Source organism: Ilyonectria robusta (genome assembly GCF_021365365.1).
Source record: "Ilyonectria robusta strain PMI_751 chromosome Unknown BGZ61scaffold_5, whole genome shotgun sequence".
Lineage (NCBI taxonomy): Eukaryota > Fungi > Ascomycota > Sordariomycetes > Hypocreales > Nectriaceae > Ilyonectria > Ilyonectria robusta.
This window is the reverse complement of record NW_025764439.1, coordinates 494179-515161: the sequence shown is the minus strand read 5'-3', so window position 1 is coordinate 515161 and position 20983 is coordinate 494179. Positions and strand designations below refer to the sequence as shown.

The window sequence follows — 20983 nt, the reverse complement described above, 5'->3', positions numbered from 1 at the left end:
CAGTGGAGCACTCTCCCCCCGTACGAAGCTATATTTAGTACGTAAGTTAGGTGCCTGAGATTCGGATCTAGGGTGCGGCTCCAGGTGCTACGGCCCGCCTAAAAGTATCCTTCCCCAGCTTCCAACGACCGCCAGCGCTATTGGGTGTCAGCAGCGTTGTCGCGAGACCGCCACCTGCTCGTCCCCTGACTTCGTTACACGAGGCTTCATGGCTTCAATGCAGAGGACAAATAACCCATCATGACACGGATCCTCCTTCTGCTGCTGGTCGCCGCGACTACCACAGTCTCGGCCGACTGTCCCAGCTACGAGAAGTACGCCCGCGATCGCCACGAGCCCTTCTCCAAGGGCCGCTACGCGTTTCCCTTCCAGCGCCCGGACGAGAGCTGCCGCACCTACGCCGTGCCCGCGGTCGAGCATACGATATCCAATGAGATGCCAGGCGCAATTGGAGATCCGGATCTATATCGGCTTTTTCAGAATACCTGGCCGAATACCGTAGACACGACGGTTCGCTGGCGGGGCGTCGCTGCAGACAACCCAGACGAGGAGGTTCGTCGCGATGCGAATACACCACTACAACACAACCCCAGGCCATATATCGTAGGCTAACATATCAATTCGTCTCTATAGCTCGCTTTTATCACCACCGGAGATATCGATGCTATGTGGCTGCGCGATTCAGCGAACCAACTTCAGTCATACAAGTCCATCATCTCGCGATCCGCCGCCAACGACAAAGAGAACGACATCGCCTCCCTCTTCCGCGGCGCTATAAACCTCCAGGGCCGCTACATCCGCGAAGCGCCCTTCTGCAATGCCTTTAGACCTCCTCCGGAAGCCAAGCACACACGCTCCGAGCGCGACATTGGGCCCCGGGACAGAGTCCACCCCCAGTATAACCCCGACGTCGTCTTCGAGTGCAAGTACGAGCTCGACTCCCTCGCCGCCTTTCTCCAGCTGTCGTGGGACTACTACGAGGAGAGCGGGGATGCCGACTTCTTTGGCAAGTTCGCATGGGTCGACACCGTCAAGAAGATCCTCAAGGTGGCAGAGCACATGCAGGAGGGCACGTATACCGACGAGGGCGAGGTTCGCGACTCGGTCTACACTTGGCTGCGCGATGCCGACAGCGCCTCCGAGACTGTATCCAACCACGGCCGCGGCGCCCCCATCAAGGGCAACATCGGGCTCGTCCGCAGCTTCTTCCGGCCCTCGGACGATGCCTGCATCTTCCAGTACTTCATCCCCGCCAACATGATGCTCGCGCGCTACATGACGTCGTGCGCCACCATCATGCGCAAGCTTGACGGTAAGGTGGCCGATCAGATGGAGAACTTGGCGGCGGGAATTGAGATTGGTATTAATGAGCATGCCATCATTCCGCACCCCAAGTTTGGCGACATGTACGCTTATGAAATCGACGGCTTCGGCTCGTTTAGCCTCATGGTAACTAGACCTTCTTCACTCTTTAGGCATATCATGCTAATGAAACCCCCCAGGACGATGCCAACATTCCCTCGCTCCTCAGCATTCCTCACATGGGTTATAAGCCCGCCTCCCAGCACGTTTACGACAACACCCGCGCCTTCGTCCTCAGCTCGTCAAACCCTTACTACGCCCATGGACCTGTTCTCAACGCCACCGGCGGCCCACACCTCGGGCCCGGCATGGCTTGGCCCATGGGGCTCATCATCCAAATGATGACGAGCGACAACGACGAGGAGATTGCGGACGGCCTCAGACAGCTCTTGGGATCGACAAGCGGGCTTGGCCTGATCCACGAGACGGTGAATAGTCATAACGAGAATAAATGGACGAGGTCATGGTAAGATAGTACCCGATTTGCCACGCTGCCCGTAACTAACTCTGGAATCATAGGTTTGCGTGGGCGAATGGACTGTTTGGCCAGATGATTTTAGACCTCTGGAAGCGAAAACCGGACTTGATAGCAAGGAGTTATCAGGATAGCGCAAAATCATGAAGCAATGTAACCTATAGAACGAGAATCTATGTTGGAAATGAACAAGTACCACCGTTGGAAAAACCAAAGTTCCCAATTTCATCGCTAATGCTGTAATGTCTGCCTGCTTTGATGTGCTCCATCTTAACCAAATCACCATTGACCTGTTTTAACTCAGATCGAACCCAGCCCCCGAGGTAACAGCATACAGAAGTTTCTCTCGGAGAACTGCTTCAGAGGTATATCTCGGAAGCTTCAGCAAATTGACACACGTGCTGGTGCTCGGCAACCGCTCCTCATCCGTCCCACCATCGCGGATGCTGAACTTGGGCTTGAGTTGCGAGAAGCCCAGCAGCGGAGCGCGCGGCGTTGAGCTGACGTACTTGAGCACGTCACGGCGCTGGGTATCCGTAAAGCCCTGCATGACCTTCCAGAAGATCCGGATGGTGTCGTGCTCCTGGCCGTCGTCGCCAACCTCGTAGAGGCCGCTGTAGATAGTGTTGCGGCGGAGGTCCTCGATGTCGATCTCGGACGAGTCTCCCCCGACGAGGCGCTGGAGCTCAGACTGATTGAACATGGATAGCCACGAGGGACGGATGATGGCGCGGAGGCCGCGAAGGAAGGCCGCGGTCTGTAGAGACGGCTGAGTGACGAGACGGTGGCGGGCGATGTAGGAGATGTAGAGGAGTCGGTTGTCGTTGGTGACTTGTACCTGGTCGCCATTGGCAATGAGCTTTCTCGTCATGGTTTTCACCGGCTGTCCAGTCTGGGAGATCTGGTCCGTCACCGTAAAGTCGATACCTAGTTCTGAAATGTCTCCGGGATAGTTCTTCACTCGAAGCATGCCGTTGTAAAGTTCCTCGTCCATGTCGCGCAAATCGTTGACGCTGCCTTTGTAGCTATTCTCGTCGTTGGGCCCGGACGATGCCCACTTTAAGAGAAAGAAGCCTCCAAAAGCTAGATCTACAAGAATTCCTTCGTACATGCACTTGCCGACGATTCTGCCCAGAAACTCAAAGCGCTTGAGGAGGCTGGCCATGTGTCCTTTCCACTCGGGGTCCGATTCCGTCGTTCCGCTTTCTCGCAAGGACTCTCGCAGCGCATCGGCGGCAGTTGGATCGGGATAAAGGAGTCCTTTTTCGTTGGAGGTAAACATTCCAAGTCCCTTGTCCTCATCTCCAAATGCTTCCGAGGTGACGCTGATGAGAAATTCCTTGGTGACGCCGCCTCCATCAATACCAGCTTCTGGGGTGCCGAATTGATCCACAAAAGTAATCTGGATAGGATCTTTGAGCCCCTCGCCGATCTCATAAAACTGTTTGTACGCATCTTCAAAGAGCCGTTTCCGACGGATTTGAGCATGGTGCCTGGCAAAAGGGTGAACGGGAAAAGGACTGTCTCCATCCCTGCGCATCCGATCAAGTTGGATGAATTGACGGAAGATCATGACTCGTGTTTCGAACGGAACAACAAACGGCATGTGCTTGAGAATCTCCAGCTTCGGACCCAGCTCAGCGAGTCGTCGTTCTCGCTGCACCCGCATTTGTTGAGATTTCAACCGCTCCAACCTAGCATGGCGCGAGAGCCTTTGACCAGCGATGGTAGAGTAGAATCCCTGGTCGGCTTCGAGGTCGGCTTCAACATCGGAGTCCATGTCCTCATCGCTATCCCCCTCTCCCTCCTGGTTCTGTCGCTGTTCCTCTGCGATGACGGCACTTACAAAGTCTTCCTTGTCGAGTTTGTCTGTCATGAGCCAATGGTTTACAGGGAGGAATTGCTTTCTCGAGTCCCTTTCGTATAGCATCTTCATGGCCTCAGTCACAATGCCCCGGAGACTGTCTAGGTCCAGTCTTGTAGCGGGCCTCGAGGCCGGGGTCCCTTGCGTTTCTCTTCCAGACCCTGCAGAACCAAAGTAAGAGTCCATACGAGATTTGCTAGCAGCCTCAATGGCTTCTCGTGACTTGGAAAATTCCTGAGTTTTGTAATGAAGAGTGAAGGCGGTGTTTTTCAGAAAGATTGTCAAGGGGCTTATGTCACCTAGCGACAGACTACAGGATTGAATGTGCGATGTGGCCGAGTTCTCCATGAGCCGAGGGTAAATGCCGCTGAAAAAGTCTTCGTCATCACTCAACCTGAGTATGAAGATGTAAAGCTCAAGGAAAAGCAGAATGACGCGCCATTCTTGTTCTTCCACGGTGGCATTGGGGGTATCAGAAGAAGCACGTAAGTACCTGCGGAGAATCTCGACTGGCCGCTCTGACTCTGTTCTCAACTTGTGGAATACAGTCGTCTGCTTCATAATTTGCCAGAGAAACTTGACCGTCGGGATCTTGCCAGATGCAGCTGGTATTTGCTCGCGAAACAACCGCATTCGAATGTCGTCGCCACTGCTAGGAAAGCACCGGAGGAGTGTTAGGATATAGCCTGCTAAGAGGCTTGTGCCGCGAAATTCGTGAGTCGAGGACTCTGCTAAGTTGATTGAGAAATCTTGCAGGAGCTTTGAGATGCCGTTATTTTCAACCAGCGATAGAAGTTTTCTGGAGATGTAAGGATCCAGTGGCTGCACGAGAGCCTCATCATGAGCTTCTTCAGAATCAGAACTCTCCAAAGAGACCTTGATGCCGATGCGAACGCTGATATCTGAGGAGAGGGCTGACAGCTGAGTGTATAGAGTCTCCAAGTAATTGAACCTGTGAGATCCATCTAGGGTGAGGCGACCCAAGTCGATAAAGTGAGCCAGTAGCCAAAGCAAGCCATCTTTGGAGTACTGGTCAACAGAGGCTGAAGAAAGTTCGTCTAGAATAGCGCTTGCTAGTGTAGGTGCTGAAACCGCTTTGGAAAAGACATCGATATTGTCTTCAAAGAGATGTAGACTTTTGCTCGTCAAGAAGGAAAAGGCGTAAGCACGGTAAACCCTCGGTTCTACATGCAAACCACGTTAGTCAAATTCCGGAGAGTGCTGGGATACCACTTACCGTCTTCGGACCTAGCTGCTAACGGAGCAGACAGTGCTTCGAGGAGGAGGGTTGACCAATCTTGAGTCAGGTCCTGAGTTTGACATCGCTTGGCTAGCACAGTATAGTATCTATCGATCGATGGCAGTATCGTTTGAGGAGAGGCGGAGATTATTCGAGTGGTGAGCTTTAACAGTAGCTGTGTCTCGGTAGCTATGTCTCTGTGCATATCAGTCAGAATGCGTCCAAATATTCTTGGGACACTTGGCAGTGTCCCCGACCACTCAGCTTGCACACACTCTTGTGAAATGCTTCTATCTATTGCTTCAACGAGCAATCGGACTAGCCGTTGAACTCTTGATTGATGGATATCGGCAGGAGCAATGGCTTGGAGGTCGACGGTCTCGGAGTCGCGTGCATAGAGCGAAAGTCGTCGAATATCGTCGTTTCTTCGCCAGGTAAAAAAGGATAAGAGGAGTGTGAAGGCTTGCGGCAGCCTCTGAGTTGCATCTCCCGTGGGTGTCGAGCTATAGAGCTGATCGAATGCAGCTCGGCGAGACTCGCGGAGGCTCGTTCTAGCCCGATGACCTCTCCACGTTTGCTGAATCTTGCCGGCGGCCTTTAGACGTTGTCGTTCTGCGTGACGCTTCTCGCGATCGGCTTGGGCATTTGAGACGGTCTTGGTGGCGTTGGAGACGGCCGAGGGACTCCACGAGGTGTTGGCAAAAGGGTTCCCGGCTTGGCCGCTGAGGTTGACGTTGCGCGGGCGCCTGGAGTTACCGGTGAAGGTCGAGAACATGGTGGTGGCGATGGCGTGGGCGTTGGAGACGAGGGGAAAGATCAACGAGGGTGCAGAGTCATCCTCGAGCTGCGGCTAGTCGGCGGTCGGCTGTGATGCGCGTTCTAGAAGATTCAGCCTCGGGCTCAGTCAGCGCGGACAAGGTGATGGAAAGTGCTATTCGCCCGATGCTTTGGTCGGTTGGTGGGGATTCGAGGTGAGGTCACTCGCGGGCCGGGGTCTAGCGGGAGGCGGTTGATAAGATAAGCTCATGGGCATGATGAGAAAGCAGGTGGAAGTTGGCAGGCTGTTCCGTTCCTGCCTGGCAAGTCCGTTCCTGCCACGCAAGTCCAGGGTGCTGGAGGTGGTCAGTGCGGCCAAGCTTGGGAAACTTGGGAACTACAGGAAGTGGGAGACAGTGTGAGACATTGAGGCGTAGTACTGTCCCACGGCGCCATGGGCCATGGGCCATCGGCGCATCCGCACCCGCATTCGCGTCCACAACCGGCGGCTTGGGCCAAAGGCACCAAAAATGCGATTGGAGAGTCAGCGGCGTTTTTGCGGTGTAGGGATGCCAATGACACCCTGCCCAAGGACCGAATCCAGGATATTGTCTGGATCTTGCCACATGCGACGTTCCTTTTTCGAGGCCATCTGAAGGAGGCGTTTGGTTCCCCCGCAGAAGTGCCCGCATTGTGATTCTACAGCTGGACCTGTGTTGAGACACAACACGGTGCGCAAACGCCGACGCGCCAGGCAGGGTCGGCCGCATGCCTGAATTTTATTCTGCCATGAAATTTGAAATTTCGTCAACAAGCAAACGGGTGGCCGCAGAACCGTTTATGCCTGTCACTCCCGTGTCCTGGTCTGAAGGAGTTTAGGCGGCGCATGGTTTGTGGGCGAAATTTCGCACGGCCATCCACACCTGGGCCGCAAGTACTGTAGCCACTGGCCAGATGGAGGGAGGAAGCACGTGCGACGTGGGACTAACACCGTATCATGCAGCAGAATGCCAGGCGTGTTAGTGAACCACCCCACCTCCCCCCTCCAGCCTAGCATTCCTGCTAGACAAATACATGATTCGGCGTGGGCCGGGCCAGCCCAACGCTCGCAGGTGCAAGCGGCCGGCGGTGATTGCGGCGGCGGCGGACTGGCAGCCACTGAGCCCCCCCAGGTAGGCTCACTCCACCACCCTTGCCCGCCCACCACTCACGCTGTCCCTCCACCGCATAGGTCAAGCAAAAAAATATCACCTCGACGAAATTTCTCTTTTTCCCTCCTCAACCGCAACACCAACTTTATCAACCAAACCCCCAAACCCATAAAAGTCGAGTCAGGTCAGAGGTACGGTCTTCGTACTAGTTCTCTGTTTCTGCTCACTTCTTCCAACCAACAAAATCACAAAAAAAACTTGAAAATCCCCCCAAAAAACCCCCCCTTCACCCACTTCCACCCCTCCTCCCACGTCCCTCCTCGTCTCTCTCGCGACACCGCCCGAGTGACAGAATCCTCCATCGACCATCCTCCACCGTCGTCTTTGAGCCAGCTTCTCCCTGCCACTCAAAGCATCTCGGATTCCTCGCGGCCGCTTCGCTTTGTCTGCTGCTCGACTTCTTTGTTCGCTCCGGTCTAGGAACCCCGCGAACTCGATCCGCCAACGTTCTCTTAAGGTGCGTTCGCTTGTGACCCCGTCCCCTCCAACTCCACCGTCCCCGACCACCACGGCGGCCGACAGATCGTTTCCTTACGTCTTTTCGATCGCGGCCTTTTGTTTTTGAATCCCCTCCAAATCTTTGCTGACCCGCGTGTTTCCCACAGGTTTATCGATAACCAGAGACTCCGACATCACAATGGCCTCCAACACTGCTTCCGGCGCTGTTGATCAGCTTGCCAACGAGCTAAGCAACACTTCCCTCAACGCCAGCGGCGATGCCAAGGCCCCTGTCATCGACACCGCTGTCGCTGCTGGCGCCTCTGAGGATGCCGGCGCTCCTACCCCCAGCTCCGCCGCCCCTCACCCCCAGAACTCGGCCTCCCTCTACGTCGGCGAGCTCGATCCCTCCGTTACCGAGGCCATGCTTTTCGAGCTATTCTCCCAGATCGGTGCCGTTGCCTCTATCCGTGTGTGCCGTGACGCCGTCACCCGCCGCTCTCTCGGTTACGCCTACGTCAACTACAACGCCACCCCCGACGGTGAGAAGGCTCTCGAGGAGCTCAACTACACTCTCATCAAGGGTCGCCCCTGCCGCATCATGTGGTCGCAACGTGACCCCGCTCTGCGCAAGACTGGCCAGGGTAACGTTTTCATCAAGAACTTGGATGTCGCCATTGACAACAAGGCACTGCACGACACCTTTGCCGCCTTTGGCAACATTTTGAGCTGCAAGGTCGCTCAGGACGAGACCGGTGCCTCCAAGGGCTACGGCTTTGTTCACTACGAGACTGACGAGGCTGCTCTTCAGGCCATCAAGCATGTCAATGGCATGCTTCTGAACGAGAAGAAGGTCTACGTCGGTCACCATATCCCCAAGAAGGACCGCCAGAGCAAGTTCGAGGAGATGAAGGCCAACTTCACCAATGTCTACGTCAAGAACATCCAGAGCGAGGTCTCCGACGACGACTTCCGTGAGTTGTTCGAGGCTTTCGGTGAGGTCACCTCATCGTCCCTGGCTCGTGACCAGGAGGGCAAGAGCCGTGGTTTCGGCTTTGTCAACTTCACCACCCACGAGGCCGCCTCCAAGGCCGTCGATGACCTTAACAACAAGGACTTCCGTGGTCAGGACCTTTATGTTGGCCGTGCCCAGAAGAAGCACGAGCGTGAGGAGGAGCTCCGCAAGTCTTATGAGGCTGCTCGCCTGGAGAAGGCCAACAAGTACCAGGGTGTCAACCTGTACATTAAGAACCTGGATGATGATGTTGATGATGAGAAGCTCCGCCTGATGTTCTCCGAGTTCGGTCCCATTACCTCTGCCAAGGTGATGCGAGACACCCCCACCGAGGGTGACGAGGAGTCCAAGGAGGACGCCGAGGAGAAGGACAAGGAGAACAAGCCTGAGGAGGAGGTCCCCGAGGCTGAGGCCGGCGAGGAGAGCGCCGAGAAGAAGGTTGAGAGGAAGGGCGACAAGAAGCTCGGTAAGAGCAAGGGCTTCGGCTTCGTCTGCTTTAGCAACCCCGACGATGCCACCAAGGCCGTTGCCGAGATGAACCAGCGCATGGTCAACAACAAGCCCCTCTACGTCGCCCTGGCCCAGCGCAAGGACGTTCGCAAGAGCCAACTCGAGGCCAGCATCCAGGCCCGCAACCAGCTGCGCATGCAGCAGGCCGCCGCCGCTGCCGGTATGCCCCAGCAGTACATGCAACCCCCCGTTTTCTACGCCCCTGGCCAACAGCCCAACTTCATGCCCCAGGCTGGCCGTGGCATGCCCTTCCCCCAGCCTGGCATGGGAATGCCCGGTGTCCAGGGCGGCCGTCCCGGCCAGTTCCCCGGCTATCCTCAGCAGGGTGGTCGCGGCGGTGTCCCCCAGCAGATGCCTCCCAACATGTACGGCATGCCCGGCCAGTTCCCTCCCCAGTACGGCCAGCCCGGTACTCCTCAGTTCATGGCTGCTATGCAGCAGGCCCAACAAGCTGCCCTTGCTGGTGGCCGTGGTGCTCCTCAGGGCGGCCGTGGCGGTCCTCAGGGCGTCATGCCCGGTGGCCCCCCTAACATGCCCGGTGTCCAAGGCGGCATGCCCGGTTTCCCCCCTAACAACCGACAGCAGGGTGCTGGACGCGGTGGCCCCAACGTTGCCCGTAACGGCGGCGCTCCTCAGGCCGGTCGTGTTGAGGGTGCTCCCTCCAGTGTGCTCCAGACCCAGCTTGCTGCCGCCCCTCCTGCCCAGCAGAAGCAGATCCTGGGTGAAATGATCTTCCCCAAGATCCAGGCCATCAACGCTGAGCTTGCCGGCAAGATCACGGGTATGCTTTTGGAGATGGACAACACCGAGCTCGTCAACCTGTAAGTTTTGGCATATTTCTCAACATTAACCAGCGTGACGCTAACAAATCACAGCATCGAGGATGACTCTGCTCTCAAGGCCAAGGTCGACGAGGCTCTTGCCGTCTACGACGAGTACGTCAAGGCCCAAGGCGACGGCCCCGAGGGCGCTGAGCCCAAGAAGGAGGAGGAGACCAAGGCTTAAGTCTGGTCTTGATCTCTCCTGGTCTCAATATTTCCTTTGTCACGGTTACATGACTGATCGACCCCCTCACCCTGGAGCGACATACGCCTCGAAGGCGTTATGGATCAGTCAGGCAAACATCATTTACTACTTGATACCAACGATCGAGGAGGTACATTATGTACAGATAGACTTGGTTGCTATTTCTTCTCAGGAGGGAGAAACAAAAGTTTAGGGGGTTTTACGGTGGTTGGCTTTTTGACGCGCTCCGTTGAGATCGACGGCTGCGGCGGCTTATGATTAAGAGAACCCACCAGGAAGGCGTTGAAGGTTTTCTGATACTCTGCCTGTTGGCCTATACCCCCAACGATGGTCTTCGTGTTGCAGGCATGATCAACACAGAGGTTTTTATGCGGATTGGACGTCTAATGAAGAGATATGTTCACAACGATTATTTGTTCCTTGTCTTGGTGACATTTGTGAAGTGATGTGTCCTTGAGTGCTGTATCTGGCAATAGAAACACAGATGACATTATGAATAGAGATTTGTTCTATGACTAAACTTGCTAACCTAGATATGCTACCATGCAGATAGAGACAATAACGCCGACAGGTGCAATCCGAATGCCTTTCGCAGACCTACCCAATACCCCTGTCTAACCCAAACCAAGACCGCCTCCTCACGCCGATATGTGAATGTGAATTACATAATGACATTAAATACCCCCCGATGACTCCATGCGGACAGATGACCTGTGGTAGAGGACGGATATTTTAATAGCCGCCGCCAATGATGGCTTGGCGACCTTCGTCAATCATGTACTTCTTACCAGGGACGCTCGCAAATAGCGACTCCATGACCTTGCCCTTCTGCTGCTTGCGGACGCCGCCGAGGTACTCGCTGACGTCGCTGAGGCCGCGGATCTGGTCGTCGAGGGTGAGGGTGGTGGAGTTGACGCCGCGGACGAGGGGCGAGACGAGCTTGCTGCGTAGGGTTTCGAGGGAAGCCTTGAGGGTGAGGAGCTTGCCGTTGTGCTCGACGAGGATGCCCTTGTTGCGGACCGTCTTGTCGCGGACGTTGCGCAGCAGGAGGCGGTTCTGCTCGAACTTGCGCAGCTCGGCGGCGCGGGTGCCCAGCAGGCGCGTCCACAGGCTGGCGAGCAGGTCGGCATGCAGCTCCTCCTGGGCCGAGGACTCGCGGACGACGGTGCGGGCGAGGTTGAGGAAGTGGAAGTCGACGGCCTCGAACAGGGCGAACAGGGTGACGCTGTGCTGCAGCTCGGCCTGGATGCTGTCCTCGAGCACGGCGAGGAACTCGGTGAAGAGCAGCTGCACCATGCGCTGCTCGCGCTGCGGGTTGCTGAGCCCGAAGACGTGCGTCGTCACGCGGCCCAGCGACGTGGGCGAGCCGGCGGCGTCCTCGAGGATGCACGCCTGCGAGAGGAGGTTGTGCAGGTTGTCGTAGGCGGAGGAGAGGGTGGAGGGGGCGGGGGAGGAGTTGAGGCGGTGGAGGTGCATCTTGGCCCAGTCCATGACGTTGAGGATGCTGGATTTCAGGGGGTGTGAGACTCTGGGTTTTTGTGGAGGGGGAGGACTGTGTGCAGGTGTATGGTGTTGCGTGTGAGTGTGAACTTACCCATCAATGTCGCCGTCGACGCGCGCAAAGAACTTGGTCATCTCAATGGCCAGCGTCTTCATCGTCTCGCTGAGGGCGTCCAGGTCGGCGACGATGCTCGGCGCATCGCGCATGTCGCTGGTGCGCACGCTCTCGCCGAGGTCCCACACGGCGACGCTGGTGGCCTGGAGGTCGTGGACCTGGGCGACGGCGTGCTCGGAGTAGTAGATGAGCGGCTCGAAGGAGCGCGCGAGCCCGGCCACCTTGACGAGGTCGCCGGCGGGGCGCGTCGCGGCGGGCTGCAGCAGCGACTTGAAGGCGGACATGCAGATGAGGGCGACGATGATGGAGCTGAGCGTCGACGCCCACGTCCGCGTGAGGGATGTGTACTGGGTGCGCACGGCGTTGATGGCGGATTCAAGGGGTTCGGTGCGCTGCTGGACTTCGGCGCGCACTGCGAAGCGAATATCTGAGGAGGCGGTCAGTTCTAGATTGCGACAGGCTCGTCGGTTACGTCACGACTGCTCACAGTTATCTGTCGGCGCATGCGCATCTCTCACGGCCATGACGGCGGTTGTTGGCGCCGGCGTCCGGTCTTCCATGTTGACCTGGATAGTGCGGTCCTCGGTCCTCTCCGGGCTCAAGCTCCGGCCCTTGCTCGGGCTCGCGCTGCCCTTGGGCAACCTCGTGCGGATGGCTCTCTCGAGGACCAAGTCGTCCTCGCTGTCGTCGTCGTAGTCGTCGTCCAGCGCCGGGAAGCGCTCTCGCAGCGGCGGCAGGGTGGCCAGCACATCATGGGGGCCCCTCCAGAAGCCGCTGCTCCGGTCGCCGTTGCCGAGTCTCCGCCACGCCGGCGGCGAGTACCCACCGGCGGAAGCGAGTTCCGAGTCCTCGAGATCCCCTTCCGTCATGGCTGCCTCGCTGTGGCGGAGGACTGAGTGGCGCAGCGACGGGCTTGCTGGGGGTTCGAAGTCCCGTAGCGAGGCGTCGAGTCCGTCGAGGGGATCGTTCATCGTGGTCCGGGGCTTGGAATTGGCGGGACTTCTTATCGGGCGTGCGCGGGGGCTCACGGGCTTCACGGGTGGTGGACTTGCGCGGGGAGGGCGACGGAGATGCGCGGGAGTACTCAAAGAGGCCGTCGCGGGTGGTGCGGTGGTGTCGTCGTTTTACCAGTTCCTGCTGGGCGAGGAGTTGCAGTTGGCGCTCGTCTTCTTCTTCTTCCTGCTGTTGCTGTTGCTGAAGCTGCTGCTGCTGGCGCTGGTGGTGGCGGCGGCGGGCGAGGACTATATCCTGGCCGGCAATGACAAGCTGATGCTGGTCCTCGAAGACGAGCTGGCTCGCCTTGAATGGAGGCTCGGGGAGCGCCTTGTCGAAGCGCGGGGGCGCAGCCTCCCGTGACGAGGTGAAGGGGCGGGCGAGGGTTGAGAGGGACGGCAGCGGCAGGCCGAATCGCGGGATGCGCAGCGAGCACAGGCGCGGGAGGTAGAGGGCGACGAAGACGAAGAACAGGACGACGGAGACCAGGAAGGTGCTCGGGGCGATGCTGATGCTGATCAGGGAGACGTTGTTGTTGACGGTCAGAAACGAATTCATGGCCGCCCCGGAGGAGACTGGAGCGGAAGGTTTGCAGATATTGCGTGCAGGATGTATTTGAGTTTTGTTGGGTCAACTGAAGACTAGATGGAGGGGAGGGAGAGAAGGGAGAGAGAGAAGTGAGACAAGATAGACGGCGAGATTGTGTGTGAAATGGTGGCGTATGAGGTGTGTATGAGACAGAGTGGTTAGAGTAGAGTAGAGTAGAGTAGAGTAGAGTAGTATCAAGGGTTCGCCTGGCCGGCGTCTGCAGCTAACACGGGTTCAGGCAAGTAAGCTGCCAGGGACGGGACAGGACAGAACGGGACAGGACAGGACAAGACAGGACAGGACAGACGGGAATGGCAAAAAGTTGGGGAACCAAGAGGAGGATGGGGAAAGGAAGAAGATGAAACGTCGACGGCATTAGTAGCAATCGGTCTCTTCCCTTAAAGCGATACTGGATAGTGACCGACCGACCTCAGTCTCTCTCACTCACTCACTCTCTTTGGCTGTCTCTGGCCCTTACTGGCTCTCTCTCTCCTTCTCTCTCCCTCACTGGCCCTCTCTCTCTCCTCCTCTCTCTTCCTCCTCCTCTCTCTTTTCCTCACTCCCGGGATTGCCCCTCGTCCCGCCGAAATCAAGAGGTTGGGAAGCCCACGTTACAGCCCATCATCCAGCAGCCCACATTTAGCATCCCCCCCCCCCCAGGGCTCTCTTCCGCCGCGACCAATCACCAGCCGCCAAATGCCAGAAACATGGCCGTTTCGGAGACCCGGCGCTAGGCCGCTTCGGGCACCCCTGCGTGCCACTTTACACGCTGGTTGGGCGCGCGTTCGCGACCGGTGCCAGATCACCAGCGGTGGCCTGACGCGCAAGGCATCCCCGCCTTTGCCTGGGTCACGAGCCACACCGTGTTGCAGTGCGAGAGATAAGTTAGCGGAGTGAGGTGAGGGGGGAGCGAGGGAATGGATCTCTCGGGAATCGGACTCGACGATGTTGTGCCGTGTGTTGTGCGCTGTAAATTCGCCGCTGTGCTGTGCTGTGCGCCATGTTGCGGTGAGTCGACCCAGAGCCGACTTACAGCGACTCGACTCTGGTTTTTTTCGCTTCCCTCTCCTCCTTTCCCAACTCCCTCAACTCTCCCAAAAGTCCTCGGCCCACCACACGATCCAAAACTGGCGACGTGTTGTTATGGTGCCCGTCTCCAATGCGTCGCTGTTGTTGTTGTTGTTGTTGTTATTCCTCGCGACCGTCCTCGCCCATGATACGCTGTCGTTGATGCGTCAACGGCGGGCTCCGTCACCACCCATTGGCTGCGTCCACATCGCGGCCGGCCTCTGATTGGGGCCCGCTCGAGCCGTGTCTCGCGCTCTTTCGACCACTCTGGCTGGCTTCCATCCCATCCTGGACGTATCCATGGCCGGCAATGACCTCCTTGATCATCCTGGAACTATCCTGGACTTATCCTGGACCACTTCCTGCCCACGACTCTCCCTCTTGCGGAATCCCACATCGCATGAACCCGTTCCGGACCTCCCGTTCCATGCCATTGATAAGACCCCGAACCCGGTAATTACCTGTAGCCACTTCAACACGGAACACTCGGCGAGCCAATTCGCCAGGGGAAAGGAGCCGGAATGTAGAAGTAGAAGCACATATATAGTATATCTATAGATTGCACTCCCTCGCATACATCGCCATCTAGTAGTCCTTTTCCACCACCTCCACCTCCATCTCGCACGCAAGCCGGCCCAGAAACTCGGCCCGCTTCATCGACGCCCGGATCTTGACCCCGGCGCACAAGCTTTCGACCACCGGCCGCGCGCGCTGCATGAACAGCCCTATTACCACGCTTGAAATCATCGGCCGCTCCGCCTCGGCCGGCGGCCCCAGGTCCAGCCCGTCGTCCACGTCCACCACCTTGGGCGCCGACCCCGTCAGCCACGGCAGCCGGAGCTCCTCGTTGAGCACGTCGCCCGCCAGCTGATCCGCCAGCTCCGGGTGGAAGTCGGGCGACCCCGTCAGGTTCGGCCACGACTGGATGAAGCACACCGGGATGCTGTTGTCCCAGAGCCGCGGCGCCCCGCGGTCGTCGTGCATCAGCGACATGGCCGTTCCCAGTTCCACGAGGCCCCACCATATGAGGAACTCGCGGCCCGGGCCGGCGCTGAGGAACACCACCCCGTAGATTGGGTTGTCTATCGACTCGAATGCGATGTGCTCCGAGCTGATGTACCTCCGTGATCCCGTGTACGCTGCCCGCTGCTGGATGCTGTGGTTCTTCGGTGGCAGGCTGAGCTTGAATGGGAACACTCCTCGTGCTACTGGTCCGTCCGGCGAGCTTTCCAACACAATCGTCTCCTTCTCTAATCCTCCTGGGTCGTATTCGACTGACTGAATCTCTGTTTGTCCTCCCGTATCAGCATTGACTCTCTAGCATACCATTATCCAGAAGCGACTGCTTCAGAAAAAAGAAAAGGGGTCACTCACTACAGCGGTGGCCAGGCATCTCGCCATCGGCCATGAGGAACCCAGACCGCTTGGGCTCAATAATCATTATGACGTTCGGGTGTAATCGTCTGAATACAACATCTCCAGCGGCGCTGGCCTCGAGGAGAATGGCGGCTCGCGCCAACGTATCTGATGACAGGCTGCAGTCGAGAACAGCCAGCCACTGGCCATCCTCCTTGCCCTTCTCCGTCCCGCCGGTTCGGGTCGAGTACGTTACTCGGCAAGGGCACTTCCAGACGCGCACCTCCAGGCCGCGCGCCGTCATCATCATCCCGAACTCCGCCGGGTCCTCCTGGCCGCCAAACGTTCGTAGGTTGAAGTGTTTTGGCGAGTCGGCAAAGTAGTGCATCCGGCGCATCGACTCTGCTCCGTCCGCCCCCAGCGACGTCCGCCACACGAGCATCGACTGGTCCTGTGACGTCTTGAGGATCTCCTCCTGTAGCCGGAGGAAAGCCCGGTTCCCTTCGCCGTAGAGGATCATCATGTTGACGCCGAAAAGGCCCATCAGGGAGTACGCCACGTCCTCGCGGCGGGTCGTCTCCCGGTACGACGCCCAGCTCATCCGCGTCGCAACGTTCTCCTGGTACAGCAGCTGGGCCAGGTTTTGCTGCCTCCGTCTCGACGACTCGCGCGCCGTCAGTATGGCCTCGCCGATGCCGGTGATTCGGCTGATGCGCGCGGAGAGGCTGCCTCGGGTGCCCAGCGGCACCCAGTCGCTGCTGAAGAACTCGACGTCGTCGGGTGCGACGAGTTCCTGCAGCGTCCACCCTCGGGTGAACCAGCGGCTGGACTCGAAGTTCTCCGCGACGCCGTCGTGGCGGACCGTGACGTCGGACAGGTACGCATAGCATTTGGACGCATCCCTGTACCACCCAAACATGGAATTGAGGGCCTCGGACACCTCCGCGCTGCTCGACTTGTCGATGCAGCAGGTGTCGATCCACACGTGCGAGAAGCCCTGCTTCAGCGCCGTCTCGCAGGTCCTCGCGACCTTGTGATAGCCCGTCGTGTTCTTCCAGCGGATTTCCCGCAGCCGCTCCTGGTTGCGCACGTCGTCGAAGAGCACCTCGTCCTGGCCCCACGTATGGGACAGGATGGCGTAGCGCCCAGGCTCGCCCCCCACGTCTTCCAGCTCCAGAGTCTTGGTGTTGAGGAGTCTCATGACGCCGACTCGGGAACTGAAGTGGGAGCGAGATCGCGGACGAAAACGCAGGCGCAGGCGTAGGCGCGGTCGCGTTCTGAATCGGAGAGTAGGGAGAGGCCAAGTTGTTTCATCACCTATGTTTCAGTCGCTGGTGGTCACGGTGACATCTTGCCCAGTTGGGCCGAGCTCGCTTCGCCGGCTGAACTCGTCACCCGCCAAAAAAGTGTCGACGCCCACGAGAGACTCAACACAGCAACGCCATTAGTTTAAAAATAGACATGTCACGATTCTTATCTATTTCTAGGCCGAAACAGATTAATCCTTCCCCAGCATTGCACGGGTGGTCGAAATAAAGGCCGGCTAAAAGGGGCACGTGATTTACCTAAAACTCCGAGGCAGGGCTTATTCGCAGCCCGTGCACGCAATTTCGCTGCCAACAGGCCAGGTAACCCCATTCATTCTACAGCTGACTGAATCTCAAACTGGTTTGAAATGATTTTTCGTGTAATTAAATGCAAGATACGAAGTGGTTGCTTGAGGAACGTCGATGGTCAGTTCCCTTCAAGAGGCCAATGCACTCCCCGGTGCCTTTGCCATCCCTGGATATCAACAAATGCCACAACTTCGTCTCTCGCGTCGATAAGCCGGCGTGTCCAAGCCCGACATTCATCACGGGCGCCCATCGTATATCCTTACACATCCATTCAAGCAAGACCAAGATTCGTCATCATAATCCAGTCATTTCAAAATACTCATAAAGAAAACGAATGAGCGATGTCTCTACACCAATGTATCCCATTCTTCTCCCAACCAGACCCGTCTTGAACGTAACATCATAGCGCTCCCTTCTCCCAACCCAAAGCGCTGCGCCCCTTTAACGGAAACAAGAGAACGGAACACCTGCTCAACTCCCTTTGTCGTGTGATTGCCATCGAGTACTCCGTACCCATTTCCATTGCTTCTCGATTGAAGCCCTCGCAAAACTCCAACTCCAAGCTTTTCACGTCGAGCTGCTTCTCAGTCGATTTTGGCGTTGGCCAGGCTCTTGGCCGTCGGGTTGCTCAAGTTGTTCACCTGCTTCACATCGGCCCTCTTGTACTTGCCTTGCTTCCGTAGCCTCTTCCTCGCCACCATGACGGGGACTGAGCTTTTGGTAACCAAGTAGTTTGAGAAAGATCCAAGAATAACACTGTCCTCTCGTTAGCGATGCATCCATTCAATACCAGCAAGCAATACATACCCCTTCAATGCACTTCGGCCTCGGCTTCCAATAACAACCAAAGTGGGGCTGACCAGATCAATGACCTCTGTAATCAAATGTTTGGGATTTTTGCAGTGCAGCACTTCTACAATGACGCGGACTTGTAGATGCGTCTTCCTGAGGAGGCGCAGAACTCGGTCGGTGATGTCCTTGACTGCTCGGCGACGGTCCTCGGCAGCTCCGTTGCGGTCTCCACGACTCGACGGCGCAGGCGAAGTGTTGGGGGTACTGGCCCTAGAGTCTCCCCGCAAGTGCATGGCGGATGCGCGTACGAAATCCGGGACTGCAGTCATGGTTTGTGGTTGGCTCTTGGAGTTTGCGACGCTGTTGAGGGCTGCGGCCTGCTCCCTCATTGCCTTGGGGTCATCTGGCACCACGGGACAGTCAGCTCCAGCGATGCCAGTTTCCTCGTCGACGCAATAAATCGCGAGCAGCGTGTCTCCGTCTCTCAGCACAGTGCCAATAGCCCACTCAAGTGCGTGAGTCGACTCTTCGCTGAGATCTGTCGCAACTAGGTACTTTCGGAGTCGGTGATGTTCGTCTTCAGCCGCCTGGGCAATCTTGGCATACTCTCCGCGGTAGATTATGCGGATGGCACGGTGAGCCTCGGGGTTGGCGATGACGTTGGTCATGGAGAATGAAAGCTTCTGAGCTCTCTTGATGTCGTCCATGTCGGCCTCCTCGTCCGAGCCAATCATGGATGCCGTTGCCGAGCCCGGCTCTTGGTCGTAGCTGGTATTGGGATGCACAGAATTCTTTGACGGCTTAACGTTGTCGCCGGAAGGATTGGTTACCTTGATTTCAGGCTCTGAGAGAAGGGATCGATACACATATTTGGGTTGCTGTGATGCGACTTCAGTTCCTAGATGAAATGTCAGTCTCCTAGAGTCAAAACAGGGGTAGGACACTTACGCTCTTCCTCTGCAGCGGCAAGGAGACTCATCGTCTTCCTAGTGCGCTTGTTTGACGACGACCGAGGCTCATTGTCTACAGTCTCGTCATCGCCATCAGCCTTGGCATCGGGGTTCAAGGACCGCGGGTCCTTTTTACGCCCGCGATCCTCATCGTCCGAGGAAAATGGCTCATCGTCTTCACTGGATCCAAGGTGTTCACCATCAGGGCCCATGTAGTCCTTGATCAATCTGCCCTTGTTGCGCGAGTCGCTTTGCTTACGTCCTGGCAGCTGTGACAGGGTTCCTCCAGAAAAGGCAAGGTTGGCATCGGAAAGCCGGCGATATGCGTTACTGATGTCGAGCACTTGGCCATCATCGAGGATCGCCGTGCCAGGGATTACCTTGGGCGAGAAAGAGGCGGGAGACCTCGAGCGGGAAGAGATTCGTTGGCTGTTATTTGGAGACTTGGATTTGTTGCCACCAAGACGACCGCCAAAGGACTGGTGACGGCCACGGTCGCCAGGGATCTGGAGGGCACTCAAGTCGCCTCCCCTCAGAGCCTCGGCGATGGCACCAGCAGATTGCCTCTTGCCACCCTGGGTGTTTCTCTTGGGCAGCTGGCTAGTGGTTGGGGAGAGAATGCCAGAGAACTGGTAATCAGAGGTAGGGTCATTACGTCCAACCGATGCTCGAGGACCAAAGTCGACGGGCTTTGTGGCCGCATCAGAAAAGCTCCGCATGTGCAAAGCACTGCCGGGGCCTTGAGCTTTGGCCAACTCAGCATGGTGGGCAACGGGGGAATTGGGCGTCGTGCTGGTGCCAGGGAGTTTTGAAGGGCCTGCCGGGGGCGATTCTGGGTCCAACATGCTTCTCGCATTCGACGGAGGCGGGGAGCTGGTATCAAGCATGCTTCTGATTGGAGCTCTTCGAGGCGAGCTTGGGGCTGGGTCGTTGCCAATGTCCAACATGCTTCGGACGGGCGATCGTGGAGTTGTATATGGCGATGCGGACCGCATCCGCTCTGGGGAGGCGTTCGGGTTCGGGTTGGGCCGAGCCCTGTTCTCTAGTAGAGCGAGGACTTCCTTACGCTCCATGTCGAGCATGGCCTCGATGCTCATGGGCTGCTGATTGTGCGACATGATGGCGGTTTCGTCGTCCAATTGCTTCTATGAGCTGGAGGCTTGCGGTTGCAGAGTGGGAGTTTTGACGACGGAATATGGAATGCGGGGAACGAGTTGTAGGGTCTGTTGAAGGAATCGGCGATTCGCGAGATGGAGGGAGGCGAAGCAAGATGAATATGATAGAGCCGTCGTGGGCGCACAACACTCGCGCTTAGCGAGGAACCTTTGGATGGAGGCGCTGAGATGTCGAGGCAGGCCAAGCGAGCATGGTGTTTCCAGCAACGGGCGGGCGACTCGGTGACGGGCGCCGTTCAGAGCATGGCGCAAACGGGGAACTTGGGTAGCGAGATGTTGGAGGTGTGATTCGGTGAGCGAGGAGCTAATGGATGTCGACGATAGGACGACGACGCTTCGGGCGAGGGTCCTCGGGCAGCAGGATACGAGATAAAGCGTCGGCCGGCGGCGTGTGGTGGTGATGCGAGACGTGATCGGGTGACGAGCCGGAGAGAGCGAGGGTTTGGGATGGAGAAGAATGGAGAAGAATGCCGTCTCGACGTGGGGAGGCTGGGCGCCCGAGTGGAGGGGAGGGGCTGTTCAGTGCCACTGAGTGAGTGAGTGCTCCGCCGTGGCCACGCACTAAGGCGCTTTCGACCCTGTGAGAAGTGACGGTGCGTCTCAGCGAAGAGCCTTAACGAGCCTTAACAATGAGCTAAACAGGGCGACGGGTGTTCTAGAGCCCTCCACTACACCCACTGAATCACTGCGTTACTAGACAACTCACCGTGCTGCACACCGTCGGGGCTTCACCTCGAGGGCAATGGACATCTTGAGGGAGTGCTTCTCGGCAATGACTCGGTCTCAGGCCTCCTCCACTCGCCAAACATGCTCCCCGCAATCAGAGCATTTCTTCCCCGCCATGGGAAACAGGCAGCTGTCATGTGAAGCTCTCAGGGTCTAGTCGTCATTTCGTCATTGCACAATCAATGGCTCAAGCCTCCCGCCACACCT

General features: G+C 57.4%; 6 protein-coding genes across 6 annotated transcripts; 2 read left to right on the top strand and 4 right to left on the bottom strand.

The window, feature by feature from the left end:
* Positions 1–115: 115 nt before the first annotated feature.
* BGZ61DRAFT_446192 (uncharacterized protein) lies at positions 116–2013 on the top strand. Its single transcript, XM_046245190.1, has 4 exons — positions 116–552; positions 634–1449; positions 1503–1828; positions 1882–2013. Exons 1-4 carry the CDS (start codon positions 241–243, stop codon positions 1982–1984), a joined length of 1557 nt encoding a protein of 518 aa, XP_046107368.1. The 5' UTR covers positions 116–240; the 3' UTR covers positions 1985–2013.
* A 119-nt stretch (positions 2014–2132) lies between these two features.
* On the bottom strand, positions 2133–5716 carry BGZ61DRAFT_346644 (uncharacterized protein; the record flags this gene model as incomplete). Its single annotated transcript, XM_046239902.1, has 3 exons — positions 2133–4878; positions 4962–5138; positions 5217–5716. The coding sequence occupies 3 exons, from the start codon at positions 5714–5716 to the stop codon at positions 2133–2135; spliced, it is 3423 nt and encodes a 1140-aa protein (XP_046107367.1).
* A 1591-nt stretch (positions 5717–7307) lies between these two features.
* On the top strand, positions 7308–10253 carry BGZ61DRAFT_179403 (uncharacterized protein). Its single transcript, XM_046237670.1, has 3 exons — positions 7308–7365; positions 7514–9692; positions 9747–10253. The coding sequence occupies exons 2-3, from the start codon at positions 7546–7548 to the stop codon at positions 9874–9876; spliced, it is 2277 nt and encodes a 758-aa protein (XP_046107366.1). The 5' UTR covers positions 7308–7365; positions 7514–7545; the 3' UTR covers positions 9877–10253.
* A 376-nt stretch (positions 10254–10629) lies between these two features.
* On the bottom strand, positions 10630–12483 carry BGZ61DRAFT_345519 (uncharacterized protein; the record flags this gene model as incomplete). The annotated part of the gene is made up of 3 exons (XM_046239797.1): positions 10630–11401; positions 11492–11924; positions 12000–12483. The coding sequence occupies 3 exons, from the start codon at positions 12481–12483 to the stop codon at positions 10630–10632; spliced, it is 1689 nt and encodes a 562-aa protein (XP_046107365.1).
* A 2192-nt stretch (positions 12484–14675) lies between these two features.
* Positions 14676–16985, bottom strand: BGZ61DRAFT_446184 (heterokaryon incompatibility protein-domain-containing protein). The gene is made up of 2 exons (XM_046245189.1): positions 15536–16985; positions 14676–15447 (listed from the first exon to the last, which is right to left on the bottom strand). Exons 1-2 carry the CDS (start codon positions 16716–16718, stop codon positions 14747–14749), a joined length of 1884 nt encoding a protein of 627 aa, XP_046107364.1. The 5' UTR covers positions 16719–16985; the 3' UTR covers positions 14676–14746.
* Positions 16986–17717: 732 nt separating this feature from the next.
* Positions 17718–19993, bottom strand: BGZ61DRAFT_346520 (Usp family protein; the record flags this gene model as incomplete). Its single annotated transcript, XM_046239888.1, has 3 exons — positions 17718–17889; positions 17941–18823; positions 18874–19993. The coding sequence occupies 3 exons, from the start codon at positions 19991–19993 to the stop codon at positions 17718–17720; spliced, it is 2175 nt and encodes a 724-aa protein (XP_046107363.1).
* Between the last annotated feature and the right edge of the window lie 990 nt (positions 19994–20983).